A 27,021-nucleotide genomic window follows, 5' to 3' on the forward strand; every position below is an offset into this window, starting at 1 on the left:
CGAACTAAATCAGTGTGTAGCTGCCTTCTGGATTTCCTTCTTCCCTCAAGGGGTGGTGCTCACTACCCTCTCTTACAATTCCACAGGAGCCTGAAGTCTCAGAAAGGAGGAGGAGGAGGTGGAGGTGGTGGTGGTGGGGGGTGACAGCATAGGACTGAGACAAGTGAAACCCAGGTTCGAATCCCCTCTTGCCATACAACTTACTGGATCAGTCACATTCTCTTAATCTAATTTTAAGAGGAAGACTCATGCAGCCTAAGGGGAAGGCCGGACGCAATTGCACCAACATACAGTTCTCGCCTACCCGAGCATCAGACGATTCCCAAATCACATGCCAGTGGGGAGAAGCTATTTCGCACTGATGCTCAGCCCAAAAGTCCATTTGCGTAAAAACACGCTGCTCAGCCGATGCCCCCTTCTCCCCGATGGAAAATACACGTGTTGCAAAGGTTGGTATGATAACCGTACACGTGAACAGAGGGAAAGAAGATCTACTGCTGGGGAAAATTACAAAAAAAGTGGTTCCCTTTGCCAAATGGAGGCGGCAGCGCTTCTGCGAAGAAGTTGGCCGGCAAGGTTGCCTCTTCGTCGTCCTTGATCCAGCTGACGCTGCAGCTCGCCTGCTTAGTCCTTACCTACGCGATCGCAAGTCGTCGAAGAAGAAGAAGAGGAACTCCCACCGCGCCCAACCTCCGGGCTAGGAGGAGGAGAGGAGGCACGCCGAACAGTTTCTCCCGCCCCGGTCGCCCGGCTCCGTTGGATTGGAAAAACAACTTCAAATATAGCCAACCACCAAGCCGTGCGGGCGGAGCGAGGATCCAATGCAGCCTATTGCAAAGGCGCGGACGCCAGTTTGGGGTTTAAACGTCCTATAAGAAGCAAAGGGGCTCCGGGTGCTGTTTAGTCCCCGGGGATCGTGCTGTGTGGGGGTGGGACACGGGCGGCCCATGGCGAACCTGTCTCAGTGCCTGGACGATGCGCCCCTCCGGGGGTTCCGTGCCTGGGAGCCCGGCCCAGCCCAAGCCTACAGCGAGGCGCAGCGCCTGGCCCTGGAGGTGCTGGTCGCCTCCGGCTTGCAAGCTTTCCGCGCATTCCTGCGCCGGGAGCAGATGCGCTCCTTCCTGTCCGAGCCGGAGATCCACGCGATCCTGCAAGCCGTCGTGCCGCCGCCCGGGACCGAGGAAGGTTCCGGCGACCACTCCCTGAACGGCTCTTTGGATTGCTCGTCGCTCACTTACTTCCCTCTGCAGTCGGACTTGGAGCCCCCGGCGCTGGAGCTGGGTTGGCCGGCTTTCGTCAGCGGCTCCTACCGAGGACTCACGCGGGTGGAAACTCATTTCCAGCCCAGCTTCGGCGAGGTCATCTATCCCTGTAAGGAGGCGGTGCGCAAGCTGATCCGATCGGCCCGGGAGGTGAGTGATGAGAAACGAGCCCTGGCAGCTTACCCTTTCACACATGCAGAATAATGCTCTTTCAATCCACTTTCACAATTGTTTGCAAGTGGATTTCGCATAGTAAAATTCAGCTGCAAAGTGCATTGATCTGCATGTATGGGAAGGGACCTAAATCGCAGGTAAGGGTGGTTTTGCACAACAAATTTATGATTGCAGCTCGTTTTAAACATGCTGTGTGGAATCCACGATAGAATCAGTTTTGTGCCCGCTTTCTGGTTTGACTCTGTGACTTACTTTTGAGAAAACCTGTTGTGCTGTCAGCGGCTTGCAAACATTTCACGTTTCTTTACGATTTGAATCTGATTACATTTAGTCTCAGTGCATTCCTATGCAAAGTTACTCCCACTGGAAGTCATTTATTTAGCCTGGAATAAGCCTGCCTACTGCTGTGCTGCCTGAGTTCTGGAAAGCTCCCCCTAACTTTCCTTAAAAGTATAGGAAAGCATGTTCATGAAACAGCCTGTGCCCTCGGAGGGTGCGCAAAAGCGTGCAAAGCAATCAGTTGGGTGGAAGTAGAACTGTTTTGGCTGCCACTTTTGATCTACTGCCAGGTGTGAAATGTGGAGGTCATGTGATCAGAAGACCCCACCCCCTGCCCTAAATCCCTAAGGCTGTGCATTGCATCCACTATTAGAATACCAGTATAATATAGTAACAGAAATATTTACAAGGTTTCTTGAAGTTCTGATGAGCTGCCCATACAAAACGAAGCCCTTTTTATTAGTCATTTCAAAGAGCCAGTGTAGTAGCCAAGAGTATCTGGACAAGCATCTTGCACACCTGGATTCAAGTCCTCACTTGTGCCATGAAAAATCACCTGGCAACATAGGAACATAAGAAAGAGCCTGCTGGATCAGACCAGAGTCCATCTAGTCCACCACTCCTCTCTTCACAGTGGCCCACCAGGTGCCTTTGGGAGCTCACATGCAGGATGTGAAAGCAATGACTTTGGGCTAGTCCCACTCTTGCAGCCTAGCCTACTCACAGGGTTATTGTGAGGGTAAAATGGAAGAGAGAAGAACAATGTAAACTGGTTTTGGTCTCCATTGGAAAGAAAGGTGAGGTCCAAATGAACGAATCACTTAAATAAATACATTTTTGAACATTACTGAACACCAAACCATTTTCTTCCACCTTTTTGCAGTCGCTGAAAGATGTATTAGTTTAGAGGTCTGGTTATATCTGGTGTCACTGATGGGCATTCTCAACTTGTTCTGTGTCCAGAATTAATGTAATTCAGCCAAGAAACCCTCGTCTGCTTTACCAAAATCAGCCTGCAGTTTATGAAGTCTTGGGTGAGCAAAGGTGGCTTTTGAGCGTGGATTAACTGCCGTTCTCCAACATGAACCCTGGATTATAAATGTATGCTCTTTGAAGCCAAATATTTACATGCTGGTTATGTATTATTTAAGCTTTGTTGCAATGTTTAGTATTCTTACCCCGTATAGGAAGCATATTTTAAATGGAAATATTTTAATAAAGTGTTAATATTCTGTTTTGGGGTGTGTACCTTTTGAGTTTTCTCAAAAGGACTTCTGTTGCTGTAAAATTGCCTAGTTGACATATAATAAAAATCAGTTAAAAGGGAATCGATGGAATAAAATCACAATAATCAACACACAATAATCAGAAACATCCTCCTGATGGCTAAAAGGGGCAAAGACCAATGGGAGACGGATTCAAGAGTATCACCATCAAAGAAAATCTGGCATATGGTGATGTCTACCAAATCTCCAGCACTGGCAGAGCACAATGCAGAGCTTGAAGGTTCAGGTGGATTCTGGTTCAGATTCCCTGGATGTGACTACTGTCCCTGTTACAACTCTGTGAAAGAAGCCAGTATTGTACCCATATCTAGCCTCTGTTTATTTCATTTCAAGATCGCGAATGGCCTTATCTGCCTATATGATCAATCTGCTGTCCTAGTAGTGCCTAATCCTTTCCAAGTTTTACAGGTAATCTTTTTCCTCATAGTTGGAATAACTCAAGCTCCAGATGCCTAGGAATTCACCCTATCGAAGCCTCTGTCAGCATGGCCAATTGGCCATGCTGGTAGGGGCTGATGGGAATTGTAGTTCCTGAACATCTGGAGAGCCGCAGGTTCCCTACCCCTGCCCATAGCAATCAAAATGTCTCTTTGACATTTCAGCAACTGATCCATTGGAGAGGGGACTGGACAGTGTAATTTTTTTTGGCTTATATTAAAGTAAGATTGTAGATTAAAGTTCTTCCCACATAAGGGGCATCTAGTAATGCTGACTTATTGTGGATGGCCTAAACTAGCGAGATCTCTTCATATCTCAAAAGCTAAGCAGGGTCTTATTCAACTAAGAAGAGTTTGGATTTATACCCCCACTTTCTCTCCTGTAAGGAGTCTCAAAGGGTCGTACAAACTCCTTTTCCTTCCTCTCCCCACAACAGACACCTTGTGAGGTAGATGGGAATGAGAGAACTGTGACTAGCCCAAGGTCACCCAAACAGGTATGTAGGAACAGAGAAACAAAACAAGACTCCACCACTCATGTGGAGGAATGGGGAATCAAACCCCACTTGGACAGGAAGACTATAAAGAAGTTAGGGTTGTTATGCAGAGGCAGGAAATGGTAAACCACCTAATTAGTCTCGTGCCTTGAAAATCTAGAGGGTTGCCAAAAGTTGGCTGCAACTTGATGACACTTATCACCAGTAATGCTGATCTGTCCCATTCAGTGGATTTACATTTAACATGGGACTGGGCAAGGTTGGTTTGTTTTAAATTGCTGGGTGGTAATATTGGGAAACAATATTGAAGCTGAAAGACTAGAAATTTTGTATAAAGCTAATAATTAAGTGATTTTTTTGTGACAAGTATGTCCTTATGATTAATGACCACAGGATAGTGATAATGAGGAAGACCATTAACTAGCTAAATGCTTTAGTTCCTACAGAAACATCAACATGCCTGCTTTAATAATCAGAAAAATAGAGGAACAATATAGAAGTCTTCCCTTCTTACTCTTGAAACATGTGTACCCAGAAGTCCCACTGAGCTCAGTGGGTCTTGGTCCCTAGTAAATATGCTTAGGTTTGCAGCCTCCTGTCTATAATATATCTGTGGAAAGTGCAAATATACGAACCATTTTTAAAAACAGTGGTTGTTCCATAATGTTTCAAATGCCTTTGGTTTGAATGATGCCGGTTGCAACACTTCATGGTGATTTTAATCACCACCAAATATCTTGGGTGCAAATGTTTGGAATGCTATTCCCTATTACACATTGTGGTATGTTTCCTTTGGTGATTCTACTGTGTGACACACTGCAGTAAGCTGTTCTGCAGCTGCCAGATGATCACCCCTTATACTGGGGATGTCAAAATATAATCTTGGATCCTAACCCTTCCACTTTACCAGAAATAGAAGGAGGAGGAGGATAGGTTTGGCCAATTCCTTACATTAACTCCTTCTATAATGTTCCTGGAGGGTCCACTGACCCACAAGCCACAATTTGGGGGGGGGGGGGCACAGAGGATTGCAGTGGCAAGACAAAGGCAAGAAAGTTGCCTTATGTGAAGCATAGTTCTGCTAAGGCTATTCTAGAGTAGGGCCAAGATTCTGTGAGGACATAGACTGTTTCCCATCCCCTGTCCTACACACAAATGTAACTGTTGCTGAATAGTTCTTTTGCTCCTAATTCTTAAGGTACCAGCACTTGGCTGTTTACATTGGCTGGTTCCTGTAACCTGATGTCATTGGGACAGTATTAACAATCATATCATTTGGATTAAATGGCAATGTGCGATGGCAAAGAATGGCTGGTATTATAACAAGGTGTTTGTAAAGTAAAGATAGTCCTCTGTATAAACACTAAGCCATTACTGACCCATGAGTTGATGTCACAACACAAGGTTTACTAGGCAGACTAAATTTACAGACAACTGTAAATTTACCATTCCCCAGTTGTCTACACTTTACCCTCAGCAAGCTGGGTACTTTACTGACCTCAGAAGGATGGAGGGCTGAGTCAACCTTGAGCCAGCTACCTGGAACAAACTTCCATTGTGATTAACTGGTATCAAAGGTGGACGTGGTTGCAATAGAGTCATACTGCCTGCTAGAAGCACTCTTTGACAAGTTAGATTTGAGTCCAGTGGCACCTTAGAGACCAACAAGACTTTCAGGGTACAAGATTTTGAGAGTTAAAAGCTTTGATTCTCGAAAGCTTATGTCCTGAAAATCTCATTGGTCACTAAGGCACTACTGGAATCAAATCTAACTGTTCTACTGCAGCTACCCTCTGGAACTCTTTGACAAGCATGGGAAACAAGGCAAGGTATTTTGGTTGAAATACTCTGTTTTAAATTCCTTCTGGCTTGTGAAACTCAATGAATGGAGAAGAAAGAACCATTGATTACATCCTGAACTCTTTGGAGGACAGGTGGAACAGAAATATCAGTTAAGTGCAATTAACTGATTTTTTTCTTAATAAGTATATTATGTATGTATATGTCACTGTTCCTTCCAATGAGGACCCAAAGTGGCTCACAGCGTATTCTCTGTTTTATCCTTACCACAACCCTGTGAGTTAGGTTAGGCTAGGTGTGTGTAAGCGGTACAAAAGCTTCCCCTGCAGGGTGACAATTTTATATTTGTGTCTCCCAGATCCTATCCCAGAAAAGGAAATTTACCCTTAAGATCATTTAAGTCTACCACTTCACCAGCATTGAATTGTTTAAGCCCAGTCTTGAGCATCTTAAATGATCAACTATGTAGACATCACCTCTTTTGGTCTTAAATACAGAGACAGTGAAACCTCAGTTGAATTTGCTGCTTAGAAGCAATTTGCCAATTTCTTCAAGAACTAGGTATAGAACTCAACTGACTTTGCTGCCACAACAGCTCCCCCTCCACTCACAAATCCCCATAATCCCAGCAACTAAACTTGTTTGCAGTTGCCACACACAGGGAAAATAGTGTATGAAGCATTATTCAACCCACACATACATGTTAACTAGCATGGAAGAAACTGTTAAGTATTTCTAACAAGGCTATAGACATCCATGTTGGAGAATTCTCTGCCTGGACTTTTTTTTGGGGTGGGGGGGTGGTGATGAAGGGAAGAAGTACAAACTGAGTACAAGTAACATAAGGGGGACATCCCCTGTATCTATCCAATTAGGTAAATCAGTTTGTTTACTGAGTTCATCCATACAGCTGGGGCTCTCACATAGGCCAATAGACTAGTTGGATATTGTTACTTAATGTGTTAAGTGACAGCCAGACAATGGTTCACTGAATAGTTAACGTTTATGAAAACATTGCCTTAACACTGTTAGATGCCATCATTCATTGCAATATTTAAAAAAGTTGATTTCATTATTTCACAACAACAGTTAACCACTTTGGTTTTGAAATCAGCATAACAATATAACTGTCTGATGATTAAAGTACTTTTGCAGATGTTCTAATAAAATTAGTGCTCACTTGACCAACGCCTGATGAAATTTGATAACTGGATGCCAGATCAATGGCTTTCAGCTACTGCTGGCAAATCAAGTATTTCAGAAAAAAAAAACAGAATCAGTGGCTTTGAACCAGCTTACCCATTTCTAGTTACAGAAGAAACTCCAGCCCCATATTTGCTGATATTCTTGCTGCAAATAAAAAGGAAAATGTTATGCCATAATTTATTTAAAACAATACAAACTGCCTTATACTGAGATTTTGGTCCAGGAAGGCCAGTATTGTGTACTTTGTCTGGCAGAGTGTCAAGAAAAATCTTTCCCACCATGCGTCTGATCTTTTTAGTGGGAGATGCTAAGGACGGAATGTATGAATCTTCTGCATGCAATCTCTTTACAGTTGCTCATGACCTCTCACCTCTGCTTATATAGCCTGTCTTTTCTTCCTGTAACAATGGGTAGGTCGCCATAAGGTACCACAACTGGGGAAATTCTGCTGGCTTTATACACATTTCCAACCTCATATAGTGAGATCTCAGCTTGGTGAGATCTCACGGGGAGTGGGACCCAATTGGAACGTTTGAAGCATTCCTTTTGGAGTTCTAGACCACTGACATAATTTTTCTTCTCCAATATATGGCTTGATCTAACTTATATCACCGGGTGGTGTAGTGATTAAGGCCTGGGCCCTGATCCACTAAGCCATGATGAAATGTTCTTGGTGACCTTGAGTTAGGTACTTTCTCAGTTTACTCTATGCTGCAGAGCTACAGTGAGAGTAAAATAAGGAAAGGCTAAACTGTTTCTAGTGTTATTCGTGTCCTCACCTGGATGCAGTGTTCACCTCTGTTTTTATGTTTTATGTCCCCATGCAGGATCTTATGTTGTTTATTGTAACATGTTTTTCAAGTCTTTTAATACATATCTTTTTGTATTATTTATTGTATTATATCATATTTTATGCTTTTATTGTGAGCTGCCCTGAGTCCTGTAGGAGATTTGGCAGGATAAAAATGTAACAAATAAATAAAATTAAATAAACCGTTATACTCTGAACCTCAGCTTCTAGGATGAAGTCAGATAAAATTGATAGGCTTTTGACATGTTAGTGTTTGTAAGTGGTGATAACTTATTCCTGTTACCAAAGTTTTTTGATATTAGTGGATATATAATTTTTGTTCCCTTCAAAATCTTGAATAAAAAATGACTTTCCCCACTGATAGTGCTGAGGTTAGATCCTGTGGGTTGCAATCAATCAGAGACACTGGCAGTTTTTCTTGCTGATGAAAGAAAGGGACAATTTTGCTCCCTTCCCTCTTTTGACCTGTGTGGCTGTTATCCCAAGTGCGTACTGGGGATCAGTTTTGCCTAGTTTAGAAATGGCTGGGTGGTGGTAGAAGAGAAAGCAGAGACAGTGTATGTTTTCTGCACTAAATCTAAGCCTAGATCCGTGGTGGCGAACCTATGGCACTCCAGATGTTCATGGACCACAATTGGCCATGCTGGCAGGGGCTGATGGGAATTGTAGTCCATGAACATCTGGAGTGCCATAGGCTTGCCACCACTGCCCTAGATTTACATGTCTTAAACTGTTTTGTTCCTGCTTTCCCTCCATATCTCTTGATGAATAAAGGTAAGAAGCCTTGATGGAGTGGATGAAGCTGCATGGTTTTGATGACTTGTGTAAAGTCTGCTTAATGGGTCAGTGCACAAGATCCTCCTGGTGGGGCTGTATCACATAATCCTCTGGGCAAGTACTTCAATGAAAAATGTGAGGTGTTGAAGGATGGGCCAGGGTGCCGTGCATTTGTAGCAGTTCAGCTGGAGGTCATTTGCAGTCCAACCAGAGGGAAGGGTGTACAAGCTGTTGAAATGAGGCATAATTAACGAGCGAGTGACATGATAGTAATCAAATAGTAACAGCTTATTTTTGCTTTGTGACAGCTGAGTCAATATTTGAGCTTTAATTTAGCCCTGGGACTCCTGTTTAGTGACTGCTCTGAGAAACACCCCAAAGTCACAGTTTTTGAACCTGACGCTGGGCTTGCCTGCCACGAAGCTTTGAGGAACCTGTTGCTTCATGTGTTGTGACATGTGAGCCGCAAGTAAATGTAGGTTTGTGACTAAGATGACCAGTTGCAAGGAGGGGACAGCTGTGTCTTTCTCAGTTGTATACAAAAAGAGATTGTTGCGGGTGAAATTTCACCCATCTTTGCATGCGCATGGTGAAATTCCTTTGCCTCCATGATCTTTTAAAGGGCTAGAACATAAAAGAGCAAGCCCTGCTGAATCAGACTAGTTGTCCTTTTGATCCCGTTGTCCATAGTGACCAGTAAGATGCCACTGGGTAGTTCGTAAGCATCACCTGCCTGTTGAGATCATCCTGTGTCAAAACCTGGTGGTCTTATTTGGCTATTTGATAGATTTGAACTCCATCAACCTGTCTACCATTCAGTTTTTCACAATGACTTGTCCTATGAACCTGGAAAGCTTCCAAGCAAGGCTCAGAAAGAAACAAGGCTCCCCTTGTAGTAATCCATAGCGACTGTTTTTTAGGTATGCTTTGCTGCTGAGTGTGGTGGTTGTTCTTTGAAACTCTTCCTAGATCTGTAACCAAGCCACTATCTCTTGATAGAATTCTAGATGCTGTCAAATCAAAGCTGTCTACTTTTTTTTCAGCAGTGGTAGACTGGAAACCTGATATGAGCAAATAGCAAATCTTCTGCTTTAACTTTGTAGAACTGCATAGAATTGTGTATGTGTGCTGTCAAGTCACAGCTGACTTACGGTAACCCTGTAGGGTTTTCAAGGCAAGAAACATTGAGGTAGTTTGCCATTGCCTGCCTCTGCGTGGGATGAGAGAGTTCTGAGAGAACTATGACTAGTCCAAGGTCACCCAGCAGGCTTCTTCTGGAGGAGTGCTGAATTGAACACTGTTCTTCAGGTTAGAATCCGCTGTTGTTAACCACTTTCCCATGCTGTTGCTACAGCATTGAATTACAAAGTACAATTTCAAAGGCAATAAAGCTAAAATGCTTCAGGAATTACTTTACCTGAAACTGTCAGTTAACTTATTGTATGTTTTAATTATGATGTACACCGCCCTGAGCCTACTGGGGAGGGCGGTCTAAAAATATAATAAATAAATAAATAAACTTGATTAAAGTCAGAAGGTGAACATTTATACATTTTGTGTGGAAAAGGGGAACCTAAAGATCTCAGTTCAAAGTACTTTGTAGCTAGACTCTTGATTTGTTACAGCACAATCTCTTCAGCACAATAGAAGAATCGTGTCTAGATTGAGGGAAGTTATGGTACCATTCTATTCTGCATTTGTCAGACCTCATCTGGAATACTGTGGCCAGTTCTGGGCACTGCAGTTCAAGAAGGATATTGGCAAACAGGAACGGGTCCAGAGGAGGGTGAGCAAAATGGTCAGGATTCCATGCCCAGTGAGGAGCAGCTTAGGGAGTTAGGTATATTTAGTCTGGAGAAGATAAGGTTAAGGGGCAACATGGGAGCCATGTTTGAAGGGATGTCATGTTGAAGAGGGAGTAAGCTCATTTTCTGCTGCTTCAAGGACTAAGACAAGGAGTAACGGGTTCAAAGTCCAGGAAAATAGATTTCACCTAAATATTAGGAGGAACTTCCTGACAATGAAGGCTGTTTGATTGTGGAATATACTGCTTCAGAGTGTGGCAGAGTCATCTTCTTGGGTTTTTTAAACAGGTTGGATGTCCATCTGTCAAGGATGCTCGTTTTCTGTCAAGGATGCTTTGATTGTGTATTCCTGCATGGCAGAGGGTTGGACTTGATGGCCCTTGGGGTCTCTTTGATTCTGTATTCTATACTCTTCTATAATCAATTTGTGTATCTCTATCAGTACAAGAAAAGATGTGTGGATGCTCTTAGAATGGGAGAAGGGAAACATTCAGGAGTTGTCAGGTAGGTAGAGGGGAATGGTTGCCTTCCAGGACACCTGAGAACATGTGACCTAGCAATAAGCAATAAAATATGACGACTCATAGTCTTACTTAACTGGTTGACAGTGACATCTTCAGCACAGTCGCACCCATCCAAGGACTTAACTGCTTAGGATGGCCCCATGAATCTGGTACCTCACATGCTTAGTTTTATCATAAATCACTTCAAGTATAGATACATAAATATTTCAAATAAATAAAACCTTATACACCATAGGTGTCAAACTCGCGGTCCTCCAGATGTTATGGACTACAATTCCCATCATCCCTTGCCAGCATCATGCGTGTTATACACCATGTTTTAGATGCTCAGGTTAAACATCACAGCTAGTCTTAGGATTTATCTCTGATCACCTGAACTCCACTTTCTTGGTGCTGTTTTGACTTAGAATGACCCAATAACTCTAGGGAAACTCTAACACTGAAGTTTGATGGCCATGGTAAATCACTTAGACTTCACTCCTAAACATGTTTACTTGGCAATAGGTCTAGTAGGCTTAAACTGAACTTACTTCTGAGTAAACATGTTTAGGATTTCACTGTGTGCATTTAAAAGAGGAAATTAAACGGTATACTAAGCAGCTCACACATTATTACAGCTGTGTTCTCTGAGTATCTAGGGGCGGCACCATTGGATATGGGTCTTTGATATGTAACAAAAATGAATTCACTGGCAACTTCATATTTTCTGCTATTTTTATAAGGAGTCCTTCAGTATCTGCCAATAAACTAGAAAGGAATAATTGTCAACTTAAAAAACAAATAAAATCTATTTCTGGAGACTAAATATGGTGGCATTTAAGGGCCCCCCCCCCCCCCCCCCGGTGTTGTGATTTTGGTAGTCAAATGGAAATCCCTGTTGGGATTTTCAAGGCAAGAGTCATTCAATAGTTTGCCATTGCCTGCCTTCACATCATGACCCTGATATTCGTTGGAGTTCTCCCATCCAAATATTTGCAGGGTTGGCTCTGTTTAGCTTCTAATCTGATCTGATGAGATCACACTAACCTGGACTATAAGCATCTGATGCCTGCAGTTGCCTTCCAGGGACTTCTAACTGCTATTTATTACTGTAGCAAAGAGAGTCATTTCTTTCTGGCAATCCTATTGATCCTCTGGGAGTACATGCAGAAACTCTTTACCTGAGTCTCACCAAAGGTAGCCTGTATAGATAAGCAAATTATTTTTCAGAAATTTGAATTTGAATTCCAGATTCATGCTTCCAGTCTTTCATATTGGGTGGCCTTGGACTACTTCACTTCTTGATTGGTACATGGGAAAAATCCTCTACCGAACAAGATGGCCTGCAAACACTTAAAGCATTACCTAAATATCGAGGGGTGTGTGAAAGTAAAACTGGTTCTGCCGTACAGATATTAATCCATTCTGGGTTGCTGGAGGGCAGCTTTGAAAGGAAAGGGATGTTTGCCTCCTTGCAAAGGAGATACTTGCTTAATTCGCTTTAAACATTTTTTTTCTGATAATACACCAAATTGGTGGTGTGGGGGAAACAACTACAGTTCCCCTATTTAACAAACTATATCTTGGCTTTGAAGTTGTACTTTGAAGTTAGAAGTGTAACAGTGAGAACCTAGATCAGTCAGTTCTTATGAAAATTGGCATTGCGTCAAGCTGAATATTAGCATAGATGCCTCACACATTTTGTAGTGTGTGGTATAGTGTGTGAGTTCATATGCCTGACCTATACTACACCAATGTACCTGTAAGACCTGTATAACCACTCTTATAGAAGAAGTTTGACTTATAGCTGATATACTGAGACCTTCTGTTCTGTAGCAGATGGCTTTATCATCTGCTGTCTCAGTGAAAAACTAGAAGAAGAGAGAAGAGCTTGGGTTTATACTTTGCTTTTATCAACCATAATGAGTCTCAAAGTGGCTTGCAAACTCTGTCCCTTTCCCCCCCCCCCCCCCCCCAAAGTGTGCCTCTATGTGAAGGCATGCATCCCATCCACGTGACGGCCAGCTATGCGAACGGGCCGGGGCGAAGACGGGTTCATGTAACCCGCCTTTCACCTGCTTTTATTTTGCTGTGCCGAAGGGGCCTGAGAGAGTTCTGAGAGAACTGTGACTAGCCCAAAGTGACCCAGCAGGCTTCAAATGTAGGATCAGGGAAACAAATCCAGTTCACCAGAGTCTGCCACTCAAGTGGAGGAGGGGGAATCAAACCTGGTTCTCCAGATGAGAGTCCATTCTTAGCCACTACACCATGCCGGCTTTCAGATAGCTGGTGAAATTAATACCTCTAGCACAGTTCTAAGTTGCTAGCAGATCTGAGGAGGAGGGGGTTCTGGCTGGACCTGTGATAGGCAGTCAATAGCTGAGCATTTGAAATTGCTGTATAAGAGTCAAGGGTCAGTATTGTCTGTTGGAATCTCTCGAGTCTCAGTCAAGAGTTCTTTCATGTCTCTTGGACAGGGTAGTAGCAGTTCAGTAGCAAAGTATATGAACTCTTGCTCTCAGTCCTATGTAGACAATATGGTGCTAGGTGAGCCAAGGATCTGAACTGAGGAGAATGGTCCTTGCTGTTTTCAAGTTACAGCATGAATATTGCAATTTTACAAGTATTTAATATCAAATGGTAGAAGTGTACAATGTGCACTGGAGAATAGTGAAATGAATGATGTGGTTGATAGTGGTCTGGATGAGGATAAAAAACAACAACATTGATCATGACAAGACAGAGATTCTCTGGGTTAGAAAGAAGGTCTACTGGGGACTTGAGATGCCTCTTGTCTTGGATAAGCCCATTGAAAAGCCAGGTTCACAGCCTGGGAGTGCTATTCAACACAGCAGTCGATTTAAAAAGCCTGATGGCTCAGAGTTCTTTCACCCAGGATTGGCTGGTGCACCAACTCCCTCTATCCTTGGGTCAGTCAGATTCAGCCACAGTGATCCAGCCTTTGTAACGTCTAGACTGGACTATTGCAATGTGCTCTACTCTTGAGTGTTGGAAGAAGTAGCTGGCACAGAGCATGTGACCCCAGTGCTATTGCAATTCCACTGGCTGCCAATCCCTCTCCAGAGTCCAATTCAAGATGCTGATTTTGTCCTTTGAAGCCATGCATGGCTTTGGACCAAGGTGTCTGAAGGACAGTCTGCTCCCATACCTGGGAATTATCATCGCTTGCAGAAGGCCTCCTAATTGTTCCACCAATCAAAGAAACTCGGAAAGACTGTTGATTGATTGTGCCTGCAACCTGTTAGGGAACTGCAATGAGATTAATTCTAAAAGGCCTTGAAACAAGAGAAATAGCAGGAATGCCTGAAGGCCTCTATGGGATAATGGGATGAAGAATCTGCAAAATATACCATCTTGGTTGTGGGAACAGATCTTTATCAGAATTTTATTCCCCACCCCCAAGAAAAAAAATCAGAATTGATTTGAGCAACTCTTGTCCTGCTTCAGACTTGAACACAGTGGCCACTAAGTGGAATCCGCAGAAATGATGCTCTAATGGTAGTAAAAGGAGCTGTATATGCATGTGCACACTTGGTCAATGATTGTCTTGCATTCGGACCATTCCTTCTTCATGCAGTGAAGCAATGTTCATTGGAAGAGTTCAAAGACAAGGGGAAGACTGAAACACTTACGTGGTGTGCTTTTGTCACGTGCTGCTGTGTCACTATATAATCCTCCTTGAGTCTCTCTAAGAAAGGTGGACTTTCAATAACATAAATAATTAAGTAAAAGTCACATCGAAACTACTACACAAAGATTAAGTGAGGGTTGACTAGTTTCAAGAAAGGTGAAGGGTGTGACCATAGCAGAGGAATGAGATTTTGCAAGATCGTGAAACAGAAAGATTTTTCCCCTTCTTTTTTAAAGCTTGCAGTCTTGAGTGAGGTCACGTGTGTGTGTGTGTGTGTGTGTGTGTGTGTGTGTGTGTGTGTGTGTGTGTGTGTGTGTGTGTTGTCAGGGTCACGCCATTTGCCTTCCTCAGAGCAGGTTGATACCTAACCATGGTGTAGTAGATTTTTTTTTTTGTACATAACAATGTGGCATGAGATGCACACTCATCCTCAATGTAGAATATGAAGGTCATGCAGGTATATGTTTTAATAGCTGAGAGTTGACAGGGTATCAGGAGTTAGAGGAAGGAAGATGATATTGAAATCTGCCCTTCGGCAGAGGTGTATTGGGGGAAAATGGTGCGCAGAGTCAAATTGTCTCTGGGCGTGCCCCCCACTGCGCCTGGGCGCGAGGCTCCGCCTCAGAGCAGCACTTCTCCGGGCTCTTGGCAGCCCGGCTTCTGCCCTCCCCTCTGAGGAGAGCAGAAGAGACTTTCGTCCTCTGAGAGGTGCTTTTATAAGCACTGAGGCCGGGAGTGGGGCTCAGGAAGGCCACGCCCCCACCCACCCTCGGGCAGGGCCCCAGCCTCAGTGCTTATAAAAGCACCTTTTGGAGGTTGGCAATCTCTTCTGCTCTTCCAAGAGGGGAGGGCAGAAGCTCAGCTCCTGGGAGCCTGGAAGTGGGGGCAGTGTCCTCAGGCATCCTTGGCTCCGCCCATGGCGATGATGCTGTGGGCGGGGCCGAGGGAGCCCAAAGATGACGAAGCAGCAGAACTTCCTGCTGCCTTGTCATCTTAGCGTTGGACCTAGTCACATGGGGGGCCAATGTTGTTCCCCCCATGTAACCAGATTAATGGAACCCAGGGACAAGAGGTGTCACTGCTCTTCAGAAATACTGTAGAGCTTTCATCCAGGACTACCAATTCAATTACGTATCCTTATATTGTAGAGACTGTTAAGGAAACTGAGATTGGGGCAGGGAGCTGAAATAGCAGAGACCAAAAGGATTTCCTTGTCAAGGTTGAAATGATGTTTGGTATAATAATAGGAGGCACCACAGAAGTTGAAACATGGTGTTTCTTTGTTACACTGAGGAGAAATTCGGAAGAATCTTATGAGATGGCTTGTTGCAGAAGAAACAAATGCAAGATGTGGTGGAGGGTTCAAGTAGCTATTTCTGCCATTATAACTTGGAGCAGTTGTTTTGCTTTGATGTTACAAACACCTAAAACCTTCTGTAAAATAAACTTCAGCATATTTGTTCTATTTTATCTCCCAGGTCATTGCTATCGTTATGGATTCCTTCACAGATATGGACATCTTCTACGACCTCCATGATGCCTGTAGAAAGAGGCTGGTTCCTGTCTACATCCTTTTAGATCAGGCCTTTCTCTGTCATTTCATGGAAATGTGCAAAAAACTAGAATGTTCTCCTGAACAAGAATATGTAAGTTGAGAAAAGTTGCGAATATGTAAGTCTCTGTTGACTGCAGAAAAAATGAGTTTACCCTAAGTTACTAGATTACTGGTTATTAGCCAGTAACTAGAATGTTCTCCTGAACAAGAATATGTAAGTTGAGAAAAGTTGTGAAGGTGTAAGTCTCTGTTGACTGCAGAAAAAATGAGTTTACCCTAAGTTACTAGATTACTGGTTATTACCCATTTCCCTTTATGGCTAATGCACATGTAATGTACACACACCTAATAGAAACTTGTAGAGCTTTGAGTGTGAGGTACTCTTTGCCATTCCTTTGGTGCCAGGTCCCTCACTCAGTCAGTTTTGTTTCTGATATTGTAGAGAAGGTCCTCTTGGAGTTAAAGCATTTGTCTTTTTCTTGGATTCATTTGTTTTATTTGCCATGGGAACATAACTACATGTTTTTATCAAGAGTATACTGGCTCAACAGGGACTCCAAAAATTACAGTATGTATAAGTATTATCTTGTTTCCAACAAACTGTGTAGTGAGACATCAGATAAGGTTCTTTCTTACTGACCCCACTAAAAAATTTGGCTTCCAAAGTCAGGGAGCCATCATGAATGGAATGGTGGGCAAAGTAGGAGTCTTCATTGTCAGGAAAGAATATGCATAAATCACTGCTGATGGAAGGCCATTCCAATTGATTTGATTCTTGTGTTATCTGTTTATGTATTCAGATGAAGCCTTGTGTTGTCAAAAATTTACGGAAAAGGCAAGAGCAGTCAATCCAGATAATTGTGTTGTCTTCTACAGATACTCTGTTCCCAGCATACCCATTTAAACCACTACTATCTGGTTCTCAAAACTCAGGAATTCTGAACACCCCTGAGTCTGGATAGCCGACAAACTCATCAAACTCCTAAACTAAAATAGGACTTGAAAGTTTCTTTAAGCAAGTAATAAGAAGACTGGGGTGTTGTGTGGTTTCCGGGCTGTATGGCCATGTTCTAGTAGCATTTTCTCCTGACGTTTTGCCTGCATTTGTGGCTGGCATCTTCAGAGGATCCCACAGTACTTCTGGTGCAGTCTGACCAATGCAGAGTGCGGCCAGACTATGACATTTTGCATGATATGTTCCAGGAAGAGTCTTGGTTGTACTGAAAGATCTGCCTCCTACTTAATATTCATTAGTGTCCAGTATATCCCTGTGTGAGCAGGGGTGGTAGCAACAACGGTTTTACCATTCCAAACCAATGGGGTCATCTCATGATGCTGTTCATACATTCAGTATGCATTTTGGCTGCTGATAATATTAGACTTATAACCATTGGGAAATGACACCTGAATTCTGACAAGAAGCCAATACACAAAGAAGGACTGTAGGGGGTCTCAAATGAAAACCAGCTTGTACCAGTCAACAGTCTGGTTCATAGTGTTTCTGTGTTAACTTGTCTAAAATGTCTCCCATTCTTCAAACAGCTAATGAGAGTCCGAACTATTACTGGGAACACTTATTGTGCAAGATCAGGAGCCAAAATAATTGGGAGTGTCCATGAGAAGTTCATGCTAATTGATGGCATCAAAGTTACTACAGGCTCCTACAGGTAAGTAACATGATCCCTTATGTTCTTCTTCCATACAGTTCTGTGTTAAACACTGAAAGAGCTAGTCTTGTAGTGCTGTACCAAATAGCGCTGTACCATTCTAAGCCACTGACCTCAAAGGGTCAACATTCTAAGCCACTGACTTCAAACCCTGTTTAGGATGGCACTGCTGGATGCCTGAAGTTGCCCATGACTTCAGCCGCTCAAGGTGGAAACTGACCATATATCTTCACCCTTTTTTTAACACATTTTAAAATACGGGTGTACTTTATGGCTTAAATGAAGTAGATGTATTTTCCTATGTAGGAATGCTGTAAGAAAGCTGCATGTGTCGGATAATACTAAAATTCAATCAGTATTAAATGCTGCAGATCCTCAAGGAAGGCATTATGGTTGGAAAACTGGAAGTACTCTTTCATCTTGGTGGAATGGATTCTTAACATTGCTTTCTCCCACAGTGGGCTACAGTCCTGTTAAAGTGCTCTGTTCACACTTTCACTGGGGTGCATGCAGCGGTTTAGCATTCTTGATTTCATCCATCTGTGGCTGGCATCAGATCCTCTGAAGATGCCAGCCACAGATGCAGGCGAAACGTCAGGGGAGAATGCTGCTAGAACACGGCCATACAGCCTGGAAACCACACAGCACCCCAACGTCCTCCCCCCCCCCCCAGAACAGTGATTCCCAACCAGGGTTCCGTGGTACCCTGGGGTGCCGTGAGCATGTCCCAGGGGTACCGCAGCAATGCTACCAGACCCCCTCACTTTTGCGGTGTCTCTCGCCAGCACCAGCAAGGATATGGAGCTGGCCCAGGGGCAGGGCCTGCCGCAAGGTCAGCAGCCACTTCCCACCCACCCCCACCCTCCATGCTTCCCTTCACCCGGGGAGGGGAAGGTGGGGGGAGGATGGCAGGGGTACAGTGAGATGTGGAGAGTGATGTCAAGGGTACCATGACATCAAAAAGGTTGAAAAACACTGCCTTAGAGAATAGCCTAGAGGTGGTTTATACCACCTTTCTCCTCAATGGGGATCAAAATGACTTACAATTTTCTTCCCTTCACCATTTTATTCTCACGACAACCCTGTGAGGTAGGCGAGGAAGATTGTACATGACTGGCTTAAGGTCATTCAGCCAGCTTCAGTGGCAGAGTAGGCATTTGAACCTGGGTTTGAGAAGGATCTAAGAAGCCCTGTAATCACTGTATCACACTAGCTGTGTTATTTAGCCCAGCCAGATGTTCAGGAACTACAATTCCCATCAGTTTCGTCAGCATGGCCAATTGGCCATGCTGGTAGGGGCTGATGGGAATTGCAGTTCCTGAACATCTGGAGAGCCGCAGGTTCCCTACCCCTGTTCTAGCCTCTGCACCTCTGTCTCCCTCTGCCATTTTTGACTTGAACCATGCCATCAGGCGCCATACAATGATATAATTCAACCGGTTCAGCGGTAAAGCCATCTTGCATGCAGAAAGTCCCAAGTTCAATCCCTGGCATCGAGTAGTAGATGGTGTGAAAGACCACTGCTTGTAACCCTGGAGAGCTGCTACTAGTCTGAGTAGGCAGTATTACCTTGAAGGACCAATATTCTGACTTTGTATAATACAGCTTCATGGGTGCACTTGAGACAGTACACACATGAACTAACACGTACCTGAAATATTGCATGGGTTTACTGATATGGCCATTCTTTTTAGTACTGCGTTTTTTTGCATGCAGGCTAATGCTTGCAGATCATTGGATTAACAACAAATCATGGCTGCCTGTGCCTTTAAATGGGCTGGTGCCAAGGAATTCTCTGGGAAGCTCAGGGTAAGATGGGCGTATTAAAAGAAATCTTGATAAACCCTTGCCGCAGTTGCAGCTGTTTCTCCATTCCTGGAGTCAGTTGTTCTACACACGCTGGCAGATAGAGTGGGTGTAGATTTGAAGTTCAAACCACAGTTAGACTTATTAAATGCTCCTGATTGAGTCATATTATCTTAGCTTTAGCTCATTGCCTGAGAAATGGGAATGGTGGCTATCTGCCTTGCTGGTGAATGAGCAAGGGATCACAAAACACCATTTTATTTCTTTTTATTGGTTAAAGTATTTATATCGTGCCTTTCCTCCCAGAGAACAAAGGCCCCAGAACAATTGACAAAATAGGCAGAAATACATTTAAAACAAGTTTGAAAACCACAGCAAAGTGACCATCAGTCTACAGAGAACTTCTCAGAGCTTTCCAAAGCTGTGCTGTCTTGCAGCATCTTCTGAAAGTCAGAATGGAGAAGGCTTTCCTCGCCACCTTTGATCATCCGTTACCTCTGAAGGGTTAATGCTAATGGCTAAAGCTCTGGTTTATCATAGAATAATGTTAATCTTATTTTCTCTCCATTTATAGTTTCACGTGGACTGATGGGAAGCTGAACAGTAGTAACCTATTGGTGCTCTCGGGCCAAGTGGTTGAACATTTTGATCTGGAGTTCCGAATCCTTTATGCGCAGTCGAAACCGATTAATCCAAAGCTGTCATCCAGCCGTAAGGACGTTGGTGCTCTCGATCACTTGACAAACATGTCAACGCCGTGCAAAGACTTCACTGTGGGTAAACTTCTGAGAGCAGAGTTTGCTAGGCTTTCAAGCTCTCCCATAAAACTTGAAAGAGAAGTCGCTAAAGGAAGTCGGATGAGTGTGAAACGGCCACACCTCAGTGGGTCTTCTGCTGGAGAAGAAGACTGCCTTGTGAATGGGGTCGAGACTCTAGAAACGCGTAAAGAGATAAAAAGTCAATCAACGCAGACTGAATCCTTCGAGAAGCCCACAGTGACTTTGTTTAACTCTGCAACACAAACCAGTGTTTCAGTGGCAACGGCGGGCACCCAAACCACTGCTCGATCTAGAATGGTGGGTACTCAGACAGTAGCTGAGTTCAAGACAGTCACAACACAGACTGGCAACAGTGAAGCTACAGAAATGGCCCTGGATCAGAAAGTACATGTTCAAAGGGTACCTGATCAGAAAGTACATGTTCTGAGATCACCTGATCAGAAAGTACATGGCCAGAGATCACCTGACCCGAAAGTACATGGCCAGAGATCACCTGATCAGAAAGTACATGGCCAGAGGATGCCACCTAAAGAAGCATCTCCTGTTTACAGGAAGTCCGCTTCTTCTAAAGAAGCATCTCCTGTCTATAGAAAGTCCACCTCCACTTCTTCTAGTGCACGGTCTCTTTCTTCCTTGTCCTCCCAGTGTTCACGAGCGAGTTCTGTCGGTTCTCTGACATCTCTTAGGTCTTTGGACTACCCTTGCGGTCACCGAGCAGATTATTTCCGCAAGCTAAACAAGGAGAGGGAATTCCACTACTCTGTCATCCGGTCCAAGCTTAACCACATGGTTTCCATGCTGTCTAGGAGGGGAAATGTGGCTGACAACTACTGCCGTCCTGTGAGGTGTAACGTAAAACCTAGACGGCAGATCAGCACCAGCTTAATAAACCTCAGAGATTTTGCACTGTATTCATCAAATGACTGCTTCTAAGTAATGGTGCCTGAGTGCTGGTACACACAAAGCTGCTTCAGTCGCCAGACATTTTGGACACTTCTGAGAATTTGAATTAGCATTTAGAATACTCACTTGCATGGCTAGTGATACTGAAATCATACCAGAGAGAGCAAAGAGGTTTCCATGCAGTTTATGCTTTGCGTGCACCAGTCCTGAGAGCTGCATTTTCTATGCACTCAAGTCCTTTTGATTCTTTAGTCTGTTGTTGTTTTTGTAAAGTACATCTTCTGCTGCTTTGTCTAGCTGAGAGAATTCTTGTCAATGCACTGAAATACTTGTAAGTTTTTTTTAAATAAAAAAATCCCACAAGTGCCTCCTATATTATTTCTGTCTCTCAATATTTAGGCCCCCTAAAATGAATTTTAACTGATAGTACATTGGATTATTAAATGATTCACTACCACAAGGTACTGTTCATAATACTGCCGTTACTAGGGACACAGCATTAAAGTTGTGATGTCTCCTCAAACTGTGTCCTGTGTTTTTTTATTGTCTGCTTCTTATATTTATGTATGATGTATTGATGAAGTCTGTTTAACTTTGAAAATGAAATATTCGCCAAAAAAAGGTGAAGGCACTCCAAGTTTTTATACATGGTTCAAATTTGGCATCCTCATTTTTAGGTGGAGTACTGTAGCAGAAGTATGCTATGAAAAGTTGGGTTCAGTGATCCATATCTAAGTGCTGTGGAGTTACAAGTGATTTATGGTGATGCCCACAAGAGATTTTCAAGATGTGAGAAGCAGAGGTGGTTCACCATTGCCTTCCTTCCTTTGCAGAGTATTCTTTGGTGGTCTCCCGTCCTTAGCTTCTGAGATCTGATGAGACTGGGTTACACCATCTTACCTTTGTTGTCTTACAGCAATGGAGTAGACAGCATGTCTGTTCGGCGAGTGAGAGAAGCAGGGGGCAACTCTGCCGTCCCATCTCCCTCCCAAGCCCTTTTATTGATAGTTACAGGTGGAAAAACAAACAGGGCAGGCAAGCAGGGGAAGCACAACACAATGGACGGGGCAAAGAGCACGGGGGTTAGAGTAGAGAATTTGGTATTTGCATGTACACATTGGAGCCAGGTGGTCTTGCAACCTCAGCAGTTTCTCCGAATCCACACTTTGGAAGGAGAGGTCAGTCGGGGGAATGTGAGAGACCCTTTTCCAGCGGTGTGCCACCGTACTCGAGCATTTCCCAGGCACTCAGGCCCTCCAACATACCTTCCCTCCCAATTTATGCATGCATGGAGGCACAAAATCCCTTAATTCTCCAAGAGCACTTGCTAAATTGCATAATTCCGACCTCATCTAGGTTTAGGGATGGCAAATATTGCTGTAATGTATGGACTCTCCTGGAAACCTTATTCAGCCATGCAGCTGTTTCCCAAGGTTTTGTAAAATTTCAAGCATACTTTTGAAACCACAAGGACCAGAAATTTGAATTTTATATCTACATGAAAGTTACAGAAAGCTGAACCTTGTGCCAAACCCTACATTCTTAATGGGATTCTGAGCCTGTTGAATTACATATATGTTGCAAATGAGGATTACTTGGGGTTTGAAGACCAAGCCTTATGAGGAAGGGCTGCAGCAATAGAAATGTTCAGCTTGGAGAAGAGGAGGTTGGTTGGGGGAGAGGGGGATTACTCTTAAACATTTGAAGGGCTGTCATTTACAGTGGAATCCTAAGGGAAGTTATTGCAGTCTAGGCCTATTAATTTCAATGGGCTTGCACTGGAATTACAATTTGGAGCAGCATATGTTGATGCTGTATTCTTGATGCTCCTATTCAGCATGTACAAGGGATGAGTGTGTGTATGCATAGACATCAGTATTTCCCTCCTGCAGTGCAAATGTCAGTGTTTAAAGGCGACATGCTTGTGATTGTCTAAGGCCCGTTTCACACATGCAGAATAATGCACTTTCAATGCACTTCCACAATTTTTTGCAAGTGGATTTTGCTATTCTGCACGGCTGCAAAGTGTATTTAAACAGGATTCGCCACCACGGAATTAGGGAAATAAAATCTCTGATAGTAGCAAGTTGTACCAAAAAGGGAATTGCAGTTGAGCTGTTTCACAGGAGAAGCTGAAGGTGTTTTGCACATGTGGCCAGGCTCCTTGAATATACTAGGTAGGCAGCCAAATGCACAAAACAAGCAGCACCAGATGTACAGTATATGTGGGTGCTCTTTTTGACCTGGCCCTTTCATGCATGCAATTGCTGTCAAATGCTCCAGTGATTGTGAATACTCATGTGGGAACAAGTCCTTTGACTTCTCAAACCCCTCATGTGGTTATCTGACTGGCAAATACCTGCAAAAGGTAAACGTAACTGGAGATGTCAGGAAGGGGTGGAGACGTTCCCCTGAGCCACCGCATGCTCATGAAAAGTCCTTTGAGCTGGGCAGGTGCCATTGGGGCTTCCCAAGGCCTGCAAGTTGAGAAGTGCTTTTGATTGTGAGAGCCCTGTTCTTGCTCAAGCTCTGCCTTGGAGGGGTGAGGAAATTGACTTGGCAGAGGAGTTGCTGCATTCTCTTCTCCCAGCCCCTGTTTCACAGCAGCTTATTCTGATTCAGATCCTTACACCTTGAGCTGTCACCAAGGGGAAGATGCCTGGGGCTGCAATCCAGCAACATTAAACCACAGTAGGCGAAAGGGTCCAATTTTACTGCAGGCTTATTGGGTTAGAGAGGGGTGAAGGACAACACATGAGTGATTTAAACTCTGCCCCAGCCATTGTTTTGGATATCTTTGATTCACCAGTCCTTGAACCAACTTGGGAGGTGAATGAAAAAAATCTAAGAAGGGAAGCCAAGCTCTGGGTGTGCTTCAATTGTCTTATTCTCCAGGATTGCTGCTTTTACTGCAGCAACTTTTCCCAGTGTCTGGTTGATACACCCTTGGGAGAGTGGGGAGGTTGGTGGCTAGAAGCCCAGCCCAGAACTACAGCAAAATGCAGTTTCTGCAATCCTTGTTGAGGCAGCTAAACCCCCACCACCACCACCACCACCACCACCACCACCACCACCACTGTGGCCAGTGGGCTGCATCGGTAGGCAATACTGGCTCCCGGGACAAAACCTTGAGTTTACCGCCTCTCACTGGCCCGGCGTATGGGCGGCTACCCTCCCCCACCATGACCAAACAATGATTTTTTGTCGTAACAGCTACACAAAACACCTCCCACTCCCATCAAACATACATGGCTCTCTACCCACCAACTCTTTTCCTAACTTCCTAATCACAACAACCCTATGAGGTAGGTTGTTAGCCTGAGAAACAACTCCTGCCCTGTGCAAGTGGGTATTAAGCATGTAAATCTCTCACAAATCGCCCCCAGCAAAACATTTACCAAACAAATGTCAGCATCATCTCTCTCACAAAACACCTCCAGTGGAATCGTCCACTTTCAATGGTGTTTAAAACTAGGAGCTCAGATTCTTCTTTTCAATCTACCTTAAAGGAGAATCTGGGGTCCTCGTTAAAATACTTGAAAGTGATGCTGTTTGGGGTGGATTCTCCCCCACCCCTGAAAACAGCATAATCATCACTTTGGAGGGTCGGAGATCTCAGATGAAACAAATAGCAGATGCGTGCTGGAATTGGGCAAATTTGGGCACATTCAGACAAAAAATTGTCCCGATTATGTCCTGCCCAAAATGAACAAAATGCTAATGCAAGGTATTTGGGATGGGGGTATTTTTGGTGTTTTTTCAGCCTGTAGGGAGTGCATTTTAAAGGCTAAGCAGCACCTCATGATTTCAGGGTATCATCCAGAGATCTGCCCTGATGATACCACCCGAGTTTAGGCTGCATTAGCCAAATGGAATGCTCTCTAGCCTTCACTGTTTGGTTCACTAGAGATGGGGCAGCAAAGTTGTGGGACCATAACTTTGGTCCCCTGAACATAACTTCACTCAAACTTAAAAACAGGAAGAAGCACATATATACCTTGAAATTTCAGCTTTACATCTCCAGGCACGCCCAAATGGAATTTGCCCAAGACTTTCACCCATTGTCCTGCCCCATAGCCAATGGGGAATTTCTGAGGCAGGCTGCACATTTTTGAAGATAGAGGCGCCAGACTTTCAAAGTGGCTCCAAGAGGCCTTGAGTAATAGCATCCAATCTTGGTGAGCTTTGCTTCTGGGCGGGGGTGGGGGGGGAGTTGAGAGAGTTCTGAGAGAACTCAGCCCACAGGCTTTCATGTGCAGGAGCAGGGAAACAAAATAAGCCTTTTGGGGGCCCATAAAATTGAACCCCCAGAAGAAAAGGTCTCCAAACCTGGATGCTATTACCAGGAGGCCCTCCTGGAGCCACCCTGAAAGTCTGGTGATTCTATCTTCAAAAATGAGCAGCCTGCCTACACACTCAGAAATTCCCCATTGGCTACAATGGAGCAAAGTCACTGCAAAACAAAGAATCTTGGGCAAATTTCTTGGGGTGCCTGGAAGGGGTTTATTTTTAGAGCTAGTGACACCAAATTTTCAGGGTATCATCTGTTAACTATTCTTATGATGCCACCCAAGTTTGGTGAAGTTATGTTCAGGGGGACCAAAGTTATGGTTCCTCAAATGGGTAGCCCCCATCTCCTGTTAGTTCCCATTGAAAACAATGGGGATGGGGCACCCCATTTGGGGGTCCATAACTTTGCTGCCCCTGAACCAAACATCACCAAATTTGGGTGCTATCATCGGGACAATCTCTGGATGGTACCCTGAAAATTTGGTGCTGCTAGCCTTAAAAATGCGCCCCCTGCAGGCCGGAACGTGAAAAAACACTTAAAAATTTAAAAACACACAAACGAACCTGAAAGGTTGGCGCCTCCCATGTGACCAAATGGGGGCGCCCAGGGACATAGGGTACCCCTTGTCCCTAGGCAGGAACGCCACTGACTGTGGCCATTATGTGGATCATTGTGGCTCAATTGGGATGAGTCAGGTCAGGTGGCAGCTGCTTAGCTGGGCGTATGTGAAAGAATGGCAGTCTAACTGCATGTGTGACCTGCACCTCCATAGTAAGGGAGGTGTCCACACCGAGGCCCATGATGGTTGGTGTAGGTGTTATCTGCACACTATCAAGAGCCAGCATCCAAAATCCTGACCCAGCCATAGGATCACTATATTTGATGGATTTCATTCCAACTGACTTTGCCTCATCCATCTCACTTTAGCCTCCTAGTAGTTGGGCTGGGCATTGTCTGGTCAGCCTCCCATCAACAGATACAGCTGGGTGTTGATGACAACCCAGCCCAAACCTCCAGACCAATTGGGCTAAAGGGCACCTATAACTGTTAAATAACATCAGAGAGAGGATTTGCTCAGCAAATGCACTTAGCAGACTTTCCCCCAACCCTCTGCCTTGGTAAACATGCTGATCCCATACATCTTCAAGGCAAGAGACATTAATAGATTGTTTGCCATTGTCTGCCTCCACATCATGACCCTAAAGTTGTTTGACTGGTCCAAGGTCACCCAGCAAGCTTCTATACTGTGAGTGGGAATTTGAACCTGGGTTTCTCAGATCATAGTCTGATACCTTAAGCACTACACGTTACTACATTTTGGGCAGGAGTTAAATTAGAGCGAAGGCCTGTTATGTGAAAAATTCATGTTAGTTGATGGCATAAGAGTGATCACAGGTGGCGACACTTGTGTATTGTATCTTCTCATAAGCAAATTCCATGTGATTTCTTTCTTTGAAGGGGAGACCACCAAGATATTTCCCCCCTAACAAGACTCCAGTAGTTAAAGTCGTATTGGAATGAACCATTTGTT

General features: G+C 44.1%; 1 protein-coding gene across 1 annotated transcript; it reads left to right on the top strand.

The window, feature by feature from the left end:
- The first annotated feature begins 793 nt into the window (after positions 1-793).
- Positions 794-21,722, top strand: FAM83D (family with sequence similarity 83 member D). The gene is made up of 4 exons (XM_048495945.1): positions 794-1,412; positions 15,968-16,135; positions 17,587-17,711; positions 20,092-21,722. The coding sequence occupies exons 1-4, from the start codon at positions 948-950 to the stop codon at positions 21,227-21,229; spliced, it is 1,896 nt and encodes a 631-aa protein (XP_048351902.1). The 5' UTR covers positions 794-947; the 3' UTR covers positions 21,230-21,722.
- Positions 21,723-27,021: the final 5,299 nt, after the last annotated feature.

Source organism: Sphaerodactylus townsendi, linkage group LG05 (assembly GCF_021028975.2).
Source record: "Sphaerodactylus townsendi isolate TG3544 linkage group LG05, MPM_Stown_v2.3, whole genome shotgun sequence".
Lineage (NCBI taxonomy): Eukaryota > Metazoa > Chordata > Lepidosauria > Squamata > Sphaerodactylidae > Sphaerodactylus > Sphaerodactylus townsendi.